The sequence below is a fragment of the Rhamphochromis longiceps genome, linkage group LG9 (genome assembly GCF_057381845.1).
Source record: "Rhamphochromis longiceps isolate RC_006_pf linkage group LG9, R_longiceps_female_GT1.1, whole genome shotgun sequence".
NCBI classification, from domain to species: Eukaryota; Metazoa; Chordata; class Actinopteri; order Cichliformes; family Cichlidae; genus Rhamphochromis; species Rhamphochromis longiceps.
Window position 1 is genome coordinate 5035457 of NC_140565.1, and position 18079 is coordinate 5053535.

At 39.9% G+C, this 18079-nt stretch overlaps 1 protein-coding gene and 2 long non-coding RNA genes across 3 annotated transcripts; 2 read left to right on the plus strand and 1 right to left on the minus strand.

Moving 5' to 3' along the window:
- Window positions 1-1319: 1319 nt before the first annotated feature.
- Window positions 1320-3552, plus strand: LOC146661572 (uncharacterized). Its single transcript, XM_085418057.1, has 2 exons — window positions 1320-2780; window positions 3513-3552. Exon 1 carries the CDS (start codon window positions 1521-1523, stop codon window positions 2475-2477), a length of 957 nt encoding a protein of 318 aa, XP_085274183.1. The 5' UTR covers window positions 1320-1520; the 3' UTR covers window positions 2478-2780; window positions 3513-3552.
- Window positions 3553-13245: 9693 nt separating this feature from the next.
- On the plus strand, window positions 13246-14486 carry LOC146661573 (uncharacterized). Its single transcript, XR_014913184.1, has 2 exons — window positions 13246-13711; window positions 14320-14486. It is a non-coding gene; the product is annotated as an uncharacterized LOC146661573 (long non-coding RNA).
- Window positions 14487-14977: 491 nt separating this feature from the next.
- LOC146661574 (uncharacterized) lies at window positions 14978-16183 on the minus strand. The gene is made up of 2 exons (XR_014913185.1): window positions 15781-16183; window positions 14978-15224 (listed from the first exon to the last, which is right to left on the minus strand). It is a non-coding gene; the product is annotated as an uncharacterized LOC146661574 (long non-coding RNA).
- Window positions 16184-18079: the final 1896 nt, after the last annotated feature.

The window sequence follows — 18079 nt, forward strand, 5'->3', positions numbered from 1 at the left end:
TCTGCCTCCACACAGATGCCTCAGAACAGGGCCTCGGTGCTGTTCTCTACCAGCGCCAGGATGGAAAATTACGGGTAATAGCGTATGGGTCCAGGACATTGTCACCAGCAGAAAAGAATTATTGTCTCCATAGCGGCAAGCTAGAATTTCTGGCACTTAAATGGGCAGTGTGTGAGCGTTTTAGAGACTATCTGTACTATGCTCCACACTTTACCATCTATACAGATAATAATCCATTGACCTACGTTATGAGTACTGCCAAGCTGAATGCCGTGGGCCATCGCTGGGTCGGGGAACTGTCAGACTTTCACTTTGAGATTAGATACAGGCCTGGCCGGGCCAATGTTGATGCTGACACATTGTCCCGTCTCCCTCTTAACATTGACATGTATGTGGGTGAGTGCACTGAAGAGTTATCACCTGAGGTGGTCCAAGCAGCCTGGGGTGGAGCTAGAGCAGCTCGAGAAAGTGATGTTGCATGGATTGCTGCCCTAACTATCGCTGAAAATGCAGCCCGGGAGCCACATCCAGTTTTCCCTGCAATCGACCAAGATGAGCTAGCTCAAGCACAAAGAGAAGACAAAACGGTTGGAGAAATAATGAGGCTAAAGGAGAAAATGACAGTCTTAACAAATGACATCAGAAACACAGTGACTAAAACAACGAGGAAAATGTTGCAGGAGTGGGACAAATTACATTTCAAAAACGGACTGATGTATAGACAGACAGGTGAAAGGCAACAACTAATCCTCCCCGCAAAGTACAAAGAGACGGTGTTAAAGCACCTGCATGATAACATGGGACATATCGGCACAGAGAGAGTACTGGCACTGGTGAGAGAGAGGTTCTACTGGCCGTACATGAAACGGGACATAGAAAGCTATGTTACCAGGAAGTGCCGATGTATCATTAGCAAGAAGCCAACAACCCAGGTACGTGCTCCAATGGGCACCATCACATCCACCTCGCCTTTGGACCTGGTCTGCATCGACTATCTCCACCTGGAGCCCAGCCGGGGGGGATATGAATACATTCTTGTCGTCGTGGACCACTTCACCAGGTTTGCCCAGGCGTACCCCACCAAAAACAAGTCTGGGAAGACAGCAGCTGAGCGAATCTTTGGAGAGTTCATTCCGCGCTTTGGGTACCCAGCACGACTTCACCACGACCAAGGGCGCGAGTTTGAAAATGAACTTTTCAAGACACTGAGGGAGAAATCAGGTACTGGACACTCGAGAACATCCCCATATCATCCTCAAGGTAATCCTGCCGAGAGGTTTAACAGGACACTTTTACAGATGTTAAGAACGCTAGGTGAAAAAGAAAAGGGGAATTGGAAGGATCATTTGCCACACATAGTTCACGCCTACAACTGTACGCGCCATGAATCCACAGGTTTTTCCCCCCATTTTCTACTGTTTGGGCATCACCCGCGCCTTCCGGTAGACATTTTATTTGGTCTAGTTGGGGAGAAGCAGATAACGTCACACAAAAGCTACACAGACAGGTGGGCGAAAAGAATGACAGAAGCGTACAGGATAGCCAGTGAAAAAAGTAGGTTGTCTAGTATCAAAAACAAGTCTTTCTATGATAAAAAGCTGAGGGGTGTAGTGTTACAGCCTGGTGATAGGGTCCTCGTAAGGAACTGCAGGGAACGTGGGGGACCAGGGAAGCTGCGATCTTACTGGGAGAAAACCATTTATTTGGTTAAAGGGCAAATAGGTGATAATCCAGTTTATGCAGTCTATTCGGAGGGCAGTGATGGAAGTAAAACCAGGGTCCTACACCGTAACCTCCTATTACTGGTTAACGACCTCCCAGTTGAGGCTCCGCCTCCGAGATCTGAGCAGGCACCTAAGAAACCGATTAGACAGAGAGAAGCGGAGTTAAGTGAACAAAACAGACAGAAAAGCGATTCTAGTGACTCAGAATCTGATGAGGATGCAGGAGGGTACTGGTTTAGGTTCCCCAGAGAGGCTAGACATGTTGAAAGAGACGTCCATTATAGTCAATCTGGCGTACCCCCAACAAGCCAAAGCCCTGAGGACCAAAGGAACCGCTTCCAGTTACCAACTAGAGACAGTGAAAGAGAAAGAACCTCCAGCGAACATGAACAGACAGGAATAGACAGTCAGATGCCCCCTGTCCCTGAGGTACAGGCACAGCCAAATTGTCTGGAAGAAGGATGTGAAAGGTCCACTTTACCTGGCCAAGCGCTACCACAGATACCAGCAGGTGACCCACAGACTGAGTTAAGAAGGTCAGCCCGAGAAAGGAGACCTAGACAAGTGTTTACTTATGAGTCACTGGGAGAACCGGCTCTACAGCCACAGGCCATAGTATCTGCACTAGCTGCGCCATTCTTTCCATACCAGCCATGGACACTAACACCTTTTGTACCATTTAGCCCAGGGTTTGCATCTTGTGTGCCTTATCCAGTTGGGCCATATACTTACCCTGCACATATGCCATGTTGAGTATTTGACTGTATTACTTTTGAAAATGTTTGTATTTTTGAATGTCAGGAGCCATTTCCATTTGTCAGGGAGCGTGTGACACACTAATGTGTGATCCCATCAGAAGTAGTACTTAAAAGAAAGAGAGATTTGTCACCGAAGTGAACTATGTTTAATGAGGTAGTTGCACCCCCCAGCCTCCGGGTGGCGCATTGTTCAGTGAGACAGAATAGCGAGGTCATAGGCCCTCCTCTCCAATATGGCAGAAGCGAGGCAAAGAGAAACTTCACCAGTCGTCTGTCTCATCATTTCCCTGTTTTGCAGGTTTGTAACCGGTAAAGCTATAGTAAAACGGTTGTAAAATATTGATAAGAAACATAGCTAAATGTGGGGGTATAAATCAGCGGGTAAACGCTGTTATTGGTTACGTTTTATGAAGTAGAAGGACTGAAAAAAATGCCAAAGCCCAGCCAGCCGCGGGCGCCATTTTGGTTTCCTTTCGCCACTTATTTCGGGTCGTTTAGCTGAATAAGCTCCTTTTTGTGTCCTGATATTGTTAATCTGCTGTTGGCAGTGAAAAACGACTGTTTACTGGTTCTGAAAAGTGATTTTGAGAATGTTAAAGCTAAAGCTAAGCCTGCCAGCATACGCATGACTCTTTCATGTATTTGTGAGCTACTAAGCTAAATTGGTTTAAGACCAAGCACTGGTATGTTGGTTAAAACAATCAGAATACATAGGTATTTGGGTTAAGAGTTAAATCGAGGTAAAAATGTATTTGAACATGCATTTCATATTGTTTTGAATTGTCATTCAGAGAGAATAGCCGAGTAAATGATTTGAAGGTCACTACACGTGAAGTACTCTTGTTTCCCATGAAAAGATCGTGGTATTGCAGCTTGAACATACAGACTGTTTTATTGTTATTTCTGTTGTATATAGAGAATGGTGATGCTGCAAGTTAAAAATACATGTGATTGTATAAATAAATATGGCAGAAGCGAGGCAAAGAGAAACTTCACCAGTCGTCTGTCTCATCATTTCCCTGTTTTGCAGGAACATTTAATCTGTTTTACCGGCCCAAACTCTGGGTCGGTTACAAGAGCATGAGCGGATGAGTGACGTGTGAAGAGGTGACTGACACGGGCTGCTGCACACAGCAACAGAGAGGCTCGGCTGAGCGAAAAAACTGCATCACTATTTTTGTTAAATAGATTTTTTTTGTACCTTAACTGGGTTCCAGAGGCAGTTTATGACTTTTGCGAAGATCGGGAGATTATTCCATTGCACTGCATTATTACTGTCGTCTGCAGTCGAGTGCTCTCATGTTCGCTCTGTTTACGTAGCTCTCTTAGCTCGGTAATTTAGACCAGCAGTCCCAACCCCCGGGCCATTGACCGGTACCGGTCCGTGAGTCGTTTGGTATCGGGCCACGAGTGATGAGGTTCGGGTGTGAAATTTATGGTTTTCAGGGTTTTTATTCGTTTTTATCGTTAATATTTATTGCTTTTATCGTTACCTCAGTTTCCCTGTGTCTTTTCCCGTGTGTTATGAATATATATATATATATTTTTTTTTTGGCACCGGTACTGGTTTTATTTTGTTGTATTTATCCGCGACACCTTAAAGACCGATCCGCAAAAAAGGTTGGGGACCGCGGATTTAGACAATAGTCTGTTGACAGAGTAACGTTAAAGTTTGGTGTAAAGGATAAAACAATGCTTGCGTAGTTGTGTCGAATTAACTTAGACTCAGACTATGAATCATTAACTTAGTTGAAACTCCCCACATGGATTTGGGCAACCAAATGGAAAAGAGTGTTGCTGCTGCTGAGCCACCTCTTGGTCCTCCACCAGCCAAAACAACTTGATCCAGTTCTGTGTGGAAGCATTTTACAGTCAGTGCAGATGAAACCAAAGTGATATGCAATATGTTCTGCCACTGCAAGTCAGTTTCGCTGTCTGTTCAGTGTCCTCCATTAAGGACAGGTGGTGGTGAGGTTCATAATGTTCACAATGGCATTTTATAAGTTGTTGGTTTAACCATGTATGAGTCAATGGCTGTTGTTATTTTCTTTTCTATGATGTTCCTTGTTGCATGTTCATTGCTGGATTTATGCAAAAACATCAACTAATATTGCATATCCATACTTACTATAATGGATATAATTAAAGAATACTTACACTATAACGTTAATTAGGAGTGTAACACAAAAAAAAATGATTTTTACACCTATTTTGAATTTTACTTGAATACAAATACAAATACTTTTCCCCCTCAACAAATACAAATACAGATACAAATACCTGCTGCTTTGCACATCTCTTATTGATATATATATATGTATATATATCAAGGGCGTAGATTTGGCATAGACGGAAGGGACGTGTCCCCACCAATAATTTGATCTCTTCGAGTAAAGAAAAACAACCGATAGAAAGAAAAAAACAATCTGTCAACGTCTCATTCACCCAGCGGTGCAGAAAGAGTTAAATTACGTTCTCTACTGGAGTCCTCATGTGACAAACATGGCCAATGTGATTGGCTGTGCCTTTCAGGGAGCTCTGTTTAATTTTAGCAGCAGCAAGCCTGTGCTGCGAGGACCTGCAGGGAGGAGAGGAGGATGGTAGCAAAAAAGGAAGAACCTGGATATAAGAAAGTATTTTTCAAAGAAACCTGTAAGTCACTTAAAGTCAAGTTCACTCATGAAATGTATCCGTCATACATGGCCATACATGCCAACCCTCCCGATTTTTCCGGGAGAATCCCGAATTTCAGTGCCCCTCCCGAAAATCTCCCGGAGCCACCATTCTCCCGAATTTCTCCCGTTTTTCCACCCAGACAACAAAATTGAAAAACCATATCCCAGATTGGCCCAGCCAATTCCAGTTTCCAACAATGGCTACTACTAGTGCAGCTACTTAGTTTTAGTATTACTCTTATTACTGTTTCTGGGTCGCAAAATAAACGTTTAACATATTTTCAGGCAAGAATGTAGCTGTGTAAACTTCAAATATTTGAGCCGACGAGAACAGCAAACTCCGGGCACATCATTTTAGGCTTTGGCCCACATCAGTCTAAAGTTGTATGTAACTATGAATAACGTGTTGCCATGTCCACCAGGACAGACTGGACAGTATAGATGTAAAACAAATATGTCAGCAGTTTATCTCAGTTAACGAGAGGAGCAGGCATGTGTTTGGCTCCTTCACATAGTGGACATTGGTTGTAGTGTGGGACACCAGTAGTCCATGTCTGTTGCTGTAACAGTAGTTCATGTTTAGAATAGTTAATACTTAGTGTTAATGTATCAGAGATGTTGGTGCAGTATAACTGAAGTAATGTTGTTAAGTCCTTAAAGATTCCATTGGTTTCGAGTCAAGTTTCCCCGATTAATCGGTTCTGGTCGCCTCCTTTCACAGCCGGGCTTGGGACCGTCCAAGCGTCCATGGATGAAACAAATCCAGGATGATTTGAAGGCCCTTTGACTTGACCTCGAGCAGGCAAGAACCATCGCCTTAGATCGAAAAGCGTGGAAGATAATCGTTGGTCAAGAAAGAGAACCTGCGGCACCTACAGCAGCGTACTGGTTGCGCGGCAGACCACCGCCGCTGGTCGCCTGCTAAGGACAAGAAGAAGAAGAAGTCCTTAAAGTCTTATTGTTTTATTGTCATGACTTATTTGAAGCTATTTTTATTTTTGTATGATACCTGATTTATATGGAATATGGCTGAAGTAAACTAAAGTCTAAAATACTTAGTCATTTGTTTAATAGTAATATAACATTATATAATTCACATATAAAACTATGAATTGTAATTTTAAATGGTTTAAAAGCATGTAGAATAGCATATGTAAGCAAGTATGTTTCTCCTTTTTTTTTTTTTTAATCAAGAAGCAAAGACAAAAAGAAAAAAAAAGAAACAGGGCAGGGTTCGGAGGCTGAATCATCCGTCCCCACCAATGCCAAAACCAAATCTACGCCCTTGATATATATATAGAGAGAAAGTTGATTTTAATTTTTAAGAAAGTAAGAAGGAAAGAGAGGCTTTTCTTCTTTGCTAGGTTGTTGTTGTTCTCCTGACATTCTACAGATTTAGTCATAAAAAAGGAGAAGGTCTCAGAGGAAATAAAGACAGGGGACCTGAACAAATTCAGTGCCACATTTAAAAAAAGCCTCTGTAAGGCCTCTAACCATATGCGCAGAGATCCCAGGTGGCCATGGCAGCCACACCACAGGGGAAGTGTCCTGTACTCGGCTCAGGTTATGAAGTGAAAAGGAATAAAAGCACTCAGCCCTGTGAAGGATGTTTTTTTCTGTTAGAGTATGTAGGTATTCCAAAAGCAACAAACACACGATATCCTTCAGGCAGTAAAGACATGGTTGGCTAAAAGCTTCTGGAGCACTTTGCTGTTCATTTCCAGTTGTTCTGTTTGCTCCCATTTCTAATGTATTCATTGGATGGATATAGCCACAATGGCATTAACCATTTGTTAGTCCTGACGTGAAACCTCCAGCAAGAGTTTCCATTTTAGCTTTAAAAAAAAAAACATGATCTGAGTACCAACAGACTTTTTGACTAACAAATTTATATATTGTACTTAAGTAACTTGAACTTGAAATTCAATTCAATTCCATTTTATTTAAATCACAGCAACAGTCACCTCAATATGCATAAAACTCATGAGAAAAGTGTTGTAAGGAATCAGAAAGGCTTCCAGTACCAAGAATGCTGCCCAATAGCTACAAATTCTGCAACAAGCAGAGGTGGAAAGTGAAAAAGTACAAATACTTTGTACTTAACTCAAGTTTTCAGGTATCTTAACTTTTTTTGAGTATTTATGTTTCTGACAACTCTTTACTTTTAGTCTTAACATTTTTAAACTAATATTTGTACTTTCTACTTCTTACATTTTCTAAAAGGATTTTTTTACTTTTGGTTCAAGGGTATCATTTTTAGCGTTTGTGTTGTTTGTGTAGGAGTGATGGGTTTTTTTTTAAGTGGCAGGTAATTTCAAATTCAACATTTCTATCAACTCAACAACATCAGCAAACACGCAAACTATTTGTGTGTACAGTTTGTCGCACAGTGTGTTGCTAGCTAAATGTCCAGATGTTGTATTTCACAGAGAGAGAAAAGAGTGTGAGAAAGATGTAGGAAGACAGACAAGACAGGAGAGGAAGAAGAGACATTTAAAAGGAAGAACTGCTCAGAGGGGCTTGATGAACTGCAAATTTAAAGCTTACATGCGATGTCATTTGTATATGATGTGTTTTGCTATTTTTCATTTTGTGAAGGGTCCTGCAAAATAAATCAAGTATATTAACTTTGTGTTATTCAAATGTTGTATGAAAATACTGGGTACGTATGTGCAAGATAAGCAGGTTAGTTTGCATTAATGTAGTGAATTCACAGTAAAGCACTGTGTTGGACTGATGCACAGTGCTCATGGTCAGGTTTAGGTTACATCAAGTGTAGTAGAGTTGAAATGAAAACTGATCATGCTTAGCTAACTTCACTGAAGTGTCAGTGTCGAGGAACGTAAGCCATGACAGCCGTGACGCTGCTGAGAATTTGTTGAATTTAGTTGTGTAATTCCACAACGAGCAGCAGGTCCACTGATCACGCAAAACTCATATTAGAAATGATTGTGAGTTGTGATTCTTTTTTCCTGTGCTGAGCCATTACACAGATCTTTGGTTTCCCCCTCCTGCTGAATCCCACTGTAACCCTTGACTTAACTTCTTTTAATGTTTAGGTGTGGAGATAAAGTCACCATCGACAATGTAGGCAAGAGAAAATAGTTATTTTCAATTATTTTTCACTGCTTGTGTCAAGTGTGAGTCGATCTAAGTCTGTTCATTAAAACTAGAATTTAGATTTGAATGACTTTTGTATTTTATGTACTGATATTATTTAGACGTTATATTAATGTAGCACAAGGTTCAGTTACCTATGTGCAAAGTTTTTTAGTAGAACTGTCCTTCAAGGAGCTGTTTTTTACTTTCTTACTTTAAGTACATTTCAGAGCCAGTACTTTTTCACTTTTACTAGAGTAAAAAAGTTCAAGTACTTCAACTTTTACTGGAGTATTTTTTAACCCAGGTATCTGTAAAGAAAGTCTGTACTTTTATAATAATGGGTTGGATTTATATAGCGCTTTTCAAGGCACCCAAAGCGCTTTACAATACCACTATTCATTCACTCTCACATTCACACACTGGTGGAGGCAGCTACAGTTGTAGCCACAGCTGCCCTGGGGCAGACTGACAGAAGCGAGGCTGCCATATCGCGCCATCGGCCCTTCTGGCCAACACCAGTAGGCAAGTAGGGTAAAGTGTCTTGCCCAAGGACACAACGACCAGGACAGAGAGCCCGGGGATCGAACCGGCAACCTTCCGGTTACAGATGCGATTCCCAACCCCCTGAGCCACGGTCGCCCCAAGCAATAAGCAGTCACAATCAGCCATCATACAGCTGTTATGAAGAGACAAATTGGATTTAGAGACTAAAGCCATCTTTTGCACCAGGATCTGAGTATTTTAACACTGCCCGAAGAGTTCACTCCAGGAGCTGCAATTTCTAACACAGCGAGGGGTTCCTTTTCCAATGTCACAGCCAACATATAAAACTGCCCCTGAAAAATAAAACGAATATAAACTAATAAAAGTGAACTTATATCTCTGCACACAATTGTGAAACATGCCCTTTAGAATCTATAATGCATCTGCTTGGACAATATTCTGTTTTTCTTTTATCTGTAATTGTTTTCTTTAGCAAATCCAGTACATCAGCCAGCTCAATCTATATTTACAGGAAGAGATTTAAACGGGGCCTGCCAGGCATTCAATTCATGCCTTCAATTCCCAGTCATCCTCACAGATTTGATAGGTGTCTCTGGCAGGCTCAGACTAGAATTTTGAACTTCTCCTGAGAGCCAGTCTCAAAATTGCTTTCTGTTTATGACATCCTTCATGCAGACCTGTGAAGATGAATCAAAGTATGAATGAGCTAAATGATATGGGCAGCTTTTTTTGATTGATACTGATCTTTAGTCCACAAGCTGTCTCCAAGTGTTTAAAAAGATTAACTTACCATTTGGGTTTTTAACTGTTTTCATTGCGAGTGTACATTTCCTAATAACATAACATGTGTAAAATGACTTAACTCCTCAGCAGATATTTTATCATCATTCATGCTGTAGTGTGTTTACCACTGTTCCCTGAATAATGATATAATGAAATATGGCAAGACTCAGAAGAGCCAGAAACTCGGATGTTCTCATGAATAAAATGAGAAGAGATACACATCTGCAAGTAGTTGGAGGCAAAGCAAGACAAGCCCTTACTGCTACTTCTGTCAAAAACAACAAGGATAATTACTGTTGCAAAGAATAACTAATTATCTTCTATTCAGGACCCAACCTGTTTCCTCTCATTTTACCATTCCTTTGAAAATGAGGTCTCTTATGTCTTAAAATAACCTGAACCTGAGAACTAAGCTCTATCTCTCCTTCTAACTTGGACTCCAGCTGTGCTGCTGAAAGGATCAGCATAGTGTTTTAAAATAATGCTCAGTCACTGGCTGTGCGTGTGAGTACTCCACCTTCTCCTTTCACTTCATCTCAAACCAAACCTTTGCTGAACTGTTATGCAGAGGTGTTTTATGCATTTCTGTGCCACACTGAAACCAAGAATATCTGTCCGGTGGAAACGACGTTATTGATCTGAAGGAGAGCTAAAATGAATGATATGAAGTGGGTTTGCTGCTTCAGACTATGAATCTTCATTAAAAGAATTGATTATATGTGTAAAAGCTGGAGGAAAAATGTCTTGCGTATAAGATGTTGGACTGCTGAAATTGACCTGAACTACTTAATCCTACCCATCCATTTGCTTGGGTTAAATGTTAATCTATAGGTTATTTATTACAGGGTGGCTGGAGCCTATCCTATTGGAAGAGGTGGGTTGCTGCGTGGAAAGGTCATCACATGGATAACAGAGAGACAAAGTTCCCAAACTTAAGTTGACAAATCTAAATTCAAATGAAGTAACGTGCAGTCACCATCGCTTATGATCCTAACCCTAACTCTAATCCCTTGCAATCAGAATATAAAAATGTTGTATTGGTGTAACCCCTATGGACATGGTTACTAGTATTTTCTTGTTTTTACCTGGTATTATTATTTCCGACACCCCTTGAACACACTTTGATTTTCAGTAGTTCAGTGAATGCAACAAAAGCACGTTGCTGCATTAAGCTAGGCAAAACGGAGCAAGACACCCGAGAGCAATTAACAAGCTACACAGTGAGTCTTTCGGTATAAAATAAGTATTATAAAGTATTTTCAACAGTCTCTAACTTAAAGTTATGTACTTTTCAGAGGCCTTTATGTGTTTTACTCTCGACCAAAACCAGGCAGAGCGTGTAATTGTTTCTTGGGAATTCCGGTGAGTTACTAGAGATGATAAGTTAGCAGGAAAACTTATGCTAATTTTACATGTGGTAAACACTGCAACAGTGCGAATTCTGTATTGTCTAAAAAAAACTAAAACCAGTCGGAGTACTTGAATTGTGTGTGAAATGGAATGTCGTATTTTATTTTATTGTCTATTTGATTGGGCATCTTCACAAATGCGCAAAACTAATGCAGGATGCACTTTTCTTTTAGCCATAAATGTTGTCCAGTGCCTTTTCTGCACTTTGTCATTTCAGTTATAGGTTAATACATGTAAATAAGTTATTTAAAACTAGTTACGTTACAAACATTTCATGATGTGATTACATATGCCTTAAAAAGGGGTATATAAATACAATTGATTGTAATGCTGTAAAGCAATACAAATGGAATTCATAGAGACAGAACAATGTTAAAACAACAGTGTACTTGATTTTGAAAACTTTATGAGATTTCATTTTATTTAGAAAAACTGTTAAGAACTATTTTGTTTATTGCTCTGTACTGTATGTGCAGACTGGTTTTTTGTGATCCTGGATCTGAAGTGGTTCTGGATACGGATGGCGAGCCAGACCCTGTGAAAACTCTTGGCGAATCCAAAAGCAGTGTGGCCAGCTGTTCTGGATGCAGGAGTAGAGCTACAGTCTGAATTACTTTGAATCGCAGGATTTCAGATAAGCAAGAGCAAAAACTGCTTACTTGATACGGATTGTTTCTCTGGTCATCAAGAGTCAGGTCTAAAGAGACTACTTATTTTATTTTATTTTGTTGTTATTTTCAAAAGAGCGCTCTTCTCTGTTGATCTTCTGTTAATTTTCTATGGTGTTTACATTGGGTTATTGCACCACTGTAACATTGTAATAAATCTGCCGGCTGTTCAACACTCAATTCTCTCAAATTTATTTTACTCCTCTCGAATCTAGTCTATAAGTTTAACCCTACTATACTAAGCAGGTGTTACATTGTTCTCCCACGTCTTGGCATTAAAATCATTCTGACACACATCAAAAAGTATGTGCTTTAAAAAAAAAGTCAATTATGCCTCTCACAACAAGAGAACATTAGGATAAGATTTGTGTTGTACGTGTGGTGACTTACACCTCACCGCTGTTATTTTCCGACATCCGCTGAACATTTTAGGGAAACACTGGTCAATTAAAAAAAGTTACTAATACGTTAAAGTATTTATTTATGGGAAAACAACACTTTCCCTGTCATGTGGAATTTTCAACTATTTCAATTCGATTCAGTTTTATTTATACAGCACCAAATCACAACAACTGTTGCCTCAAGGCGCTTTATATTATAAGGTAAGAACCCTAGAATAAAACAGAGAATACAGAAAAAAATCTCAGCACTTCAAGTTCAATTCAATTCAATTTTATTTATACAGCGCCAAATCACAACAAAAGTCGCCTCAAGGCACTTTATATTGTACAGTATACTCTATAATAACAGATACAGAGAAAAACCCAACAATCATATGACCCCCTATGAGCAAGCACCTTGGCGACAGTAGGAAGGAAAAACTCCCTTTTAACAGGAAGAAACCTTCACCAGAACCAGGCTCAAGGAGGGCCGGGGCCATCTGCTGCGACCGGTTGGGCATATCACATATAAATGTTAAAGCAGAAAAACCCCGTTCACCTGCAGGTTTGTAAGTTTAGTTACTGATAGTAAAGTGAGTTATACAGAGGTGTATGGAAACATTGTATAGAACCGTTTATAGCACAATTGAGTACTGAGTTGTTGAAATTTAGCAGAAAATAAAAAAATAATAATAGGTGGGGGCAGTTGCACTGGACAGATCCAGACCAGAATCTGGATGGGCGTCTGGCCTGTGTTGGGTCACATCGGGGGCCGCAGGTATGTTGTGGGCAGAGATGGGCGCCTTACTGTAATCCGATTACTTTTTTCAAGTAACGAGTAAAGTAAGGGATTAGTATTGCAAAAACGGTAATTAGATTACTGTTACTTTCCCGTAGGAACACGGCGTTACTAAAACCGTGATTTTTTGCGAGAATGTCTCATGACGGTGACGTAAGCGAGTGCGACGTTTGTGACAACAGCTGTGTGCAGATCAACAATGGATAACATATCGAGTGCAGGAGAGAGTATGAGCGTGCAGCGTTTAAAGCGTGGAAGTACTGACCTTACCTTGAGTTTGATTCCGTAAAAAGTGACAAAAACATTAGTGTCCGTTGTGTGTGGAAAGAAAACTTCTTTTTACAGCGAAAAAAAACCCCTAAACTTCCAAGCAAGCACCGAGTAGCTACCACGTAATGGGAAATTCACAGAGAAACTCGCGGATTCTTCTATGGGCAGAAATCTGTGCCATCAGAAACTGAATTTGAATAAGTTCAATTTGAATTTGAATTGCTCCGATTGAATCTGAATTGTAACTTGAATAAATGCTTTTGAAAACTGAATTTGAATTAGTCTAATTTGAAATTGAATTTATGGTTTGAAAATGATCATCACTAAATTGAAATTGAATTTATATTTTGAAAATGAATTGATTTGCTTTGAAACTGCATTTTATCCTTTAAAAATTCAGCTCTCGAATAATTTCAGTTTCACTTCTCACCATTCAGTTTCAGTTCTACAATTCAATTTCAGTTCCAAAATTCAGTTTTTTGGAACTTACATCCGGTTCCGGTTCAAGCGCAGATTAATAGAACTACGTTTTACTAGCGGACCGAAAGTGTTACCGACGGGAATCTACAGCGTCTTGAGCTGAATTAAGACTTCAGAAGTCATTCGTCATGTCGAATGACCAGCGGATAAACTCTCAGGTTGGTAATAAATGTACTACATGTATAAGAACAAGCGTCATGTTAACAAAAGATAGCCGTAAGGTAACTGTTATGCTTATTGTAGCTGCTAGCTAAAAACGCTAATTTAGCGTAGTTTGCCCTGAATTCAGCTTTGACAAACAAATATGATCGGCTGTTTCTAGTAGAATTCCAAAGTTGTCATCTTGGACCCTCTCAGAGTACCCCCTCTGTATGCTTGCAGAGACCCCTACAGTAGGGAAACATGCAAAACGGTGTCCAAACCTTTGTGTTTTAGCTTTATTTATGTCTTACACAGCATCCCAACTCTTTAGCTGACTTAATAACTTTAGCTAAAGTGAATAGTTAGTCTAATTCATTAGTGCAGCATTACTGGATCACCTCTGTTTGAAGTGATATAATATGATATACAACTATCACTGAAACAGCAAACTTTGTAAATAAGCAAACAACACTTCTCATTCTCTAAACGTTTGGCCACAGCTGTAGATTACACTATCAGTGCTTGTTCACTCTTGACAATAATTACATTTCTAAATTCTCTTTGTGCATTTACAGGTAAACAATATCTAATATTTTATCTAAATGACTGCTTTGTCTTTGAAAAGGGTGAAGAGCCTGAGGCCGGTGACAGTCCAGTTCTACTCTAAGTACATCCTTACAGTGGCTCACAGGACAAGGCCACATTCCTGTCCTGCCAGAAGAGAAGACAAACTTCAGAGTCTTCATGCAGTTCAACCACACCTGTCATATTCCATATGACAGGGGTCTCAAACTCCAGTCCTCAAGGGTGGACTGGAGTCATGCAACTTTTCCATGCCCTCGAGGACTGGAGTTTGAGACCCCTGCCGTATGGTGTTCATGCTGTTTTCTACCCCACAGTTACAGCATGTCTGACTGCCTGTTCAGCATATGCAAAAATATATGAGTTTAAGCATGTGATGACTAAGGCCTTCCATTATGGTGTTTGTCATCACATGTCACAGACATCTGGATGATCATTTGGAATAAACTAAAAACTTGTTACTTCATCTTTTATCTTTATTATTATTATTATTGTTGTTCTTATTTTACACTTTTCATGGTTAGGCATTAGGTTTATTTGTAGTAGTCCTTTCCAACGTCTTTCCCTCTTCCATGTTACTGTGTCAGCTTGTCAGCATCTATTTGGGTTTGGAAGTGGAACAGAAAGTCAGGAAATCCAAAGTGCCATTAAAACCAGAAGAGGTTCTTATATTTCAGAAGAAGGGATTAATTCAAAAGAAATGACCTCAATGCCATATTTTATTTAGGAACACTAGAGAGCACTTTGCAAAATAACACATTCTTATAATTTCACCCTCAGATGAGCCAAGCTACGACTGTCAGGGAATGTGATGTAGGTACAGAGCATATGAGAGTGGTTAAGTTAATGTCTCTTGTCTAGATGAAGGCACAATAGGGATCAATGGCAAGGCGTAGAGATTCAGTATCTTCAGTCTTCAGTGGACACTCCATTTCTGGCACAAAACACCTGTAAAAGATGGTCGATTTAGGAGGTGACCCGACAACTTCAGCCTGTCAAACATAGTAATGGAGCAGCATGTTTAAAAAATATATCTAATTAAGCATGCACTCAGTACCCTAAGAATTATTATGGTAGTTAAACACAGTGATAGTTGTATATCATATTATATCACTTCAAACAGAGATGATCCAGTAATGCTGCACTAATGAATTAGACTAACTATTCACTTTAGCTAAAGTTATTAAGTTAGCTAAAGAGTTGGGATGCTGTGTAAGACATAAATAAAGCTAAAACACAAAGGTTTGGACACCGTTTTGCATGTTTCCCTACTGTAGGGGTCTCTGCAAGCATACAGAGGGGCACTCTGAGAGGGTACAAGATGACAACTTTGGAATTCTACTAGAAACAGTCGATCATATTTGTTGTCAAAGCTGAATTCAGGGCAAACTACGCTAAATTAGCGTTTTTAGCTAGCAGCTACAATAAGCATAACAGTTACCTTACGACTATCTTTTGTTAACATGACGCTTGTTCTTATACATGTAATACATTTATTACCAACCTGAGAGTTTATCCGCTGGTCATTCGACATGACGAATGACTTCTGAAGTCTTAATTCAGCTCAAGACGCTGTAGATTCCCGTCGGTAACACTTTCGGTCCGCTAGTAAAACGTAGTTCTATTAATCTGCGCTTGAACCGGAACCGGATGTAAGTTCCAAAAAACTGAATTTTGGAACTGAAATTGAATTGTAGAACTGAAACTGAATGGTGAGAAGTGAAACTGAAATTATTCGAGAGCTGAATTTTTAAAGGATAAAATGCAGTTTCAAAGCAAATCAATTCATTTTCAAAATATAAATTCAATTTCAATTTAGTGATGATCATTTTCAAACCATAAATTCAATTTCAAATTAGACTAATTCAAATTCAGTTTTCAAAAGCATTTATTCAAGTTACAATTCAGATTCAATCTGAGCAATTCAAATTCAAATTGAACTTATTCAAATTCAGTTTCTGATGGCACAGATTTCTGCCCATATTCTTCCACTGACTGCTGCGTCACACCTGCACCAGGGTAAACCTCCGCCTGTCCCACTCCTGCTTTACAGGTGAAAATAGAGAAAAAGGGCCGCTGAGTCTTTGACTTTATTTATTTTCTGCATCTATTTGAAAGAGTGAGTGTTAACACAAAAAATATATATATTTTATGTGCTGGAATGTGCAGAAAATAGGTTTAAATATTAAACAAATTTCTTCCAGTCAGTGAATGTTGCATATAAGTTCATTTTTGCTTGATGCATAAAGTTAAAAGATTAAAACTGATAAAACAAGTTTTAAAAAGGGACTTTTCCATTTGATTACATTTTGTATGATGGATTATGTAGAAAAAGTAGAATTAGGCTGAAATTAGGCTGAAAGATCTATCACTTTATCACCTGTTCAGGTTGTAAATCGTGTTTTTAAAAAGTAACTAAATAACTAAGTAATTAATTACTTTTGAAAATAAGTAATCAGTAAAGTAACGGGATTACTTTTTGGGGGAAGTAATCAGTAATTAGTTACTGATGACTTTTTTCAAGTAACTTGACCAACACTGGTTGTGGGTGCACTGGTAACATAAATCAATGCAATCAATGCCTGTTGTTGTTTCTGTTTGTTTCTTTGTTGCCTTGTTCAGTTGCTGTCAATTTTCCATTTGGTTAAAGTTTGGTGTGCCATAATTTCCCATGTTGTCTACAGTATGGGACATCACAACTTACTGGCAGCTGGAGGCCAGTAAGTTACTATAAAAAAGTTTTTACAATAATTTCACTGTAAATGAAAATCAGAGAAATATTAGAGATATTAATAAAATTACAGTACTGTAAAAAGCATTTACAATATCTCAACTACAATGTCAGTATTTCTCTTATTCATTATTTTATACACACACACACACACATTCACACCACTCATCTTTGATCAGAATCAGAATCGTGTTTATTGGCCAAGTATATGTGCAGACACATACAGGGAATTTGGTTCTGGTAGATGGTGGCTCTCAAGCACAGCAATGTAAATCTCACACACACACACACACACACACACACACACACACACACACACACACACACACACGTCTATATATACACATTACACATACATACACAAAGCTGTGTAAACCAACTATAAATAACAAATCTAAACTATACATAAAATACAGAAATGAATGAGGTGGAATGAATACTACAAAATGTACATAAGGTGCAGTTGCAGTCTGGCAGTGGGAGCAGTGTGACAGGTCAACTATTAAGAAGGGAGATGGCGAGGGGAAAGAAACTGTTCCTGTGTCGGGTGGTCCTGGTCTGCAGGCTTCTGTACCGTCTGCCAGAGGGCAGCAGATCAAAAAGTCTGTGTCCAGGGTTTGAGGGGTCTGTGATGATTTTCCCTGCCCATTTCCTGGTTCTTGAGAGGTACAGATCCTGGATGGAGGGCAGGGGGGCGCCGATGATCCTTTCTGCTGCCCGTACAGTCCGCTGCAGTCTGCTCCTGTCCTGTTTAGTGGCTGCTCCATACCAGACTGTGATGGAGGAGCACAGGACAGACTCAATGACCGCAGTGTAGAACTGGATCAGCAGCTCCTGTGGAAGACTGTACTTCCCCAGTTGTCTCAGGAAGTACATTCTCTGCTGGGTCTTTTTGAGGATGGAGTTGATGTTGGTCTCCCACTTCAGGTCCTGGGAGATGGTTGTACCCAGGAACTTGAAGATCTTCACAGTCGACACAGGGCTGTCTGATATGGTGAGGGGGAGCAGAGTTGAGGGATGTCTCCTGAAGTCCACTGTCATCTCTACAGTCTTAAGAGTGTTCAGCTCCAGA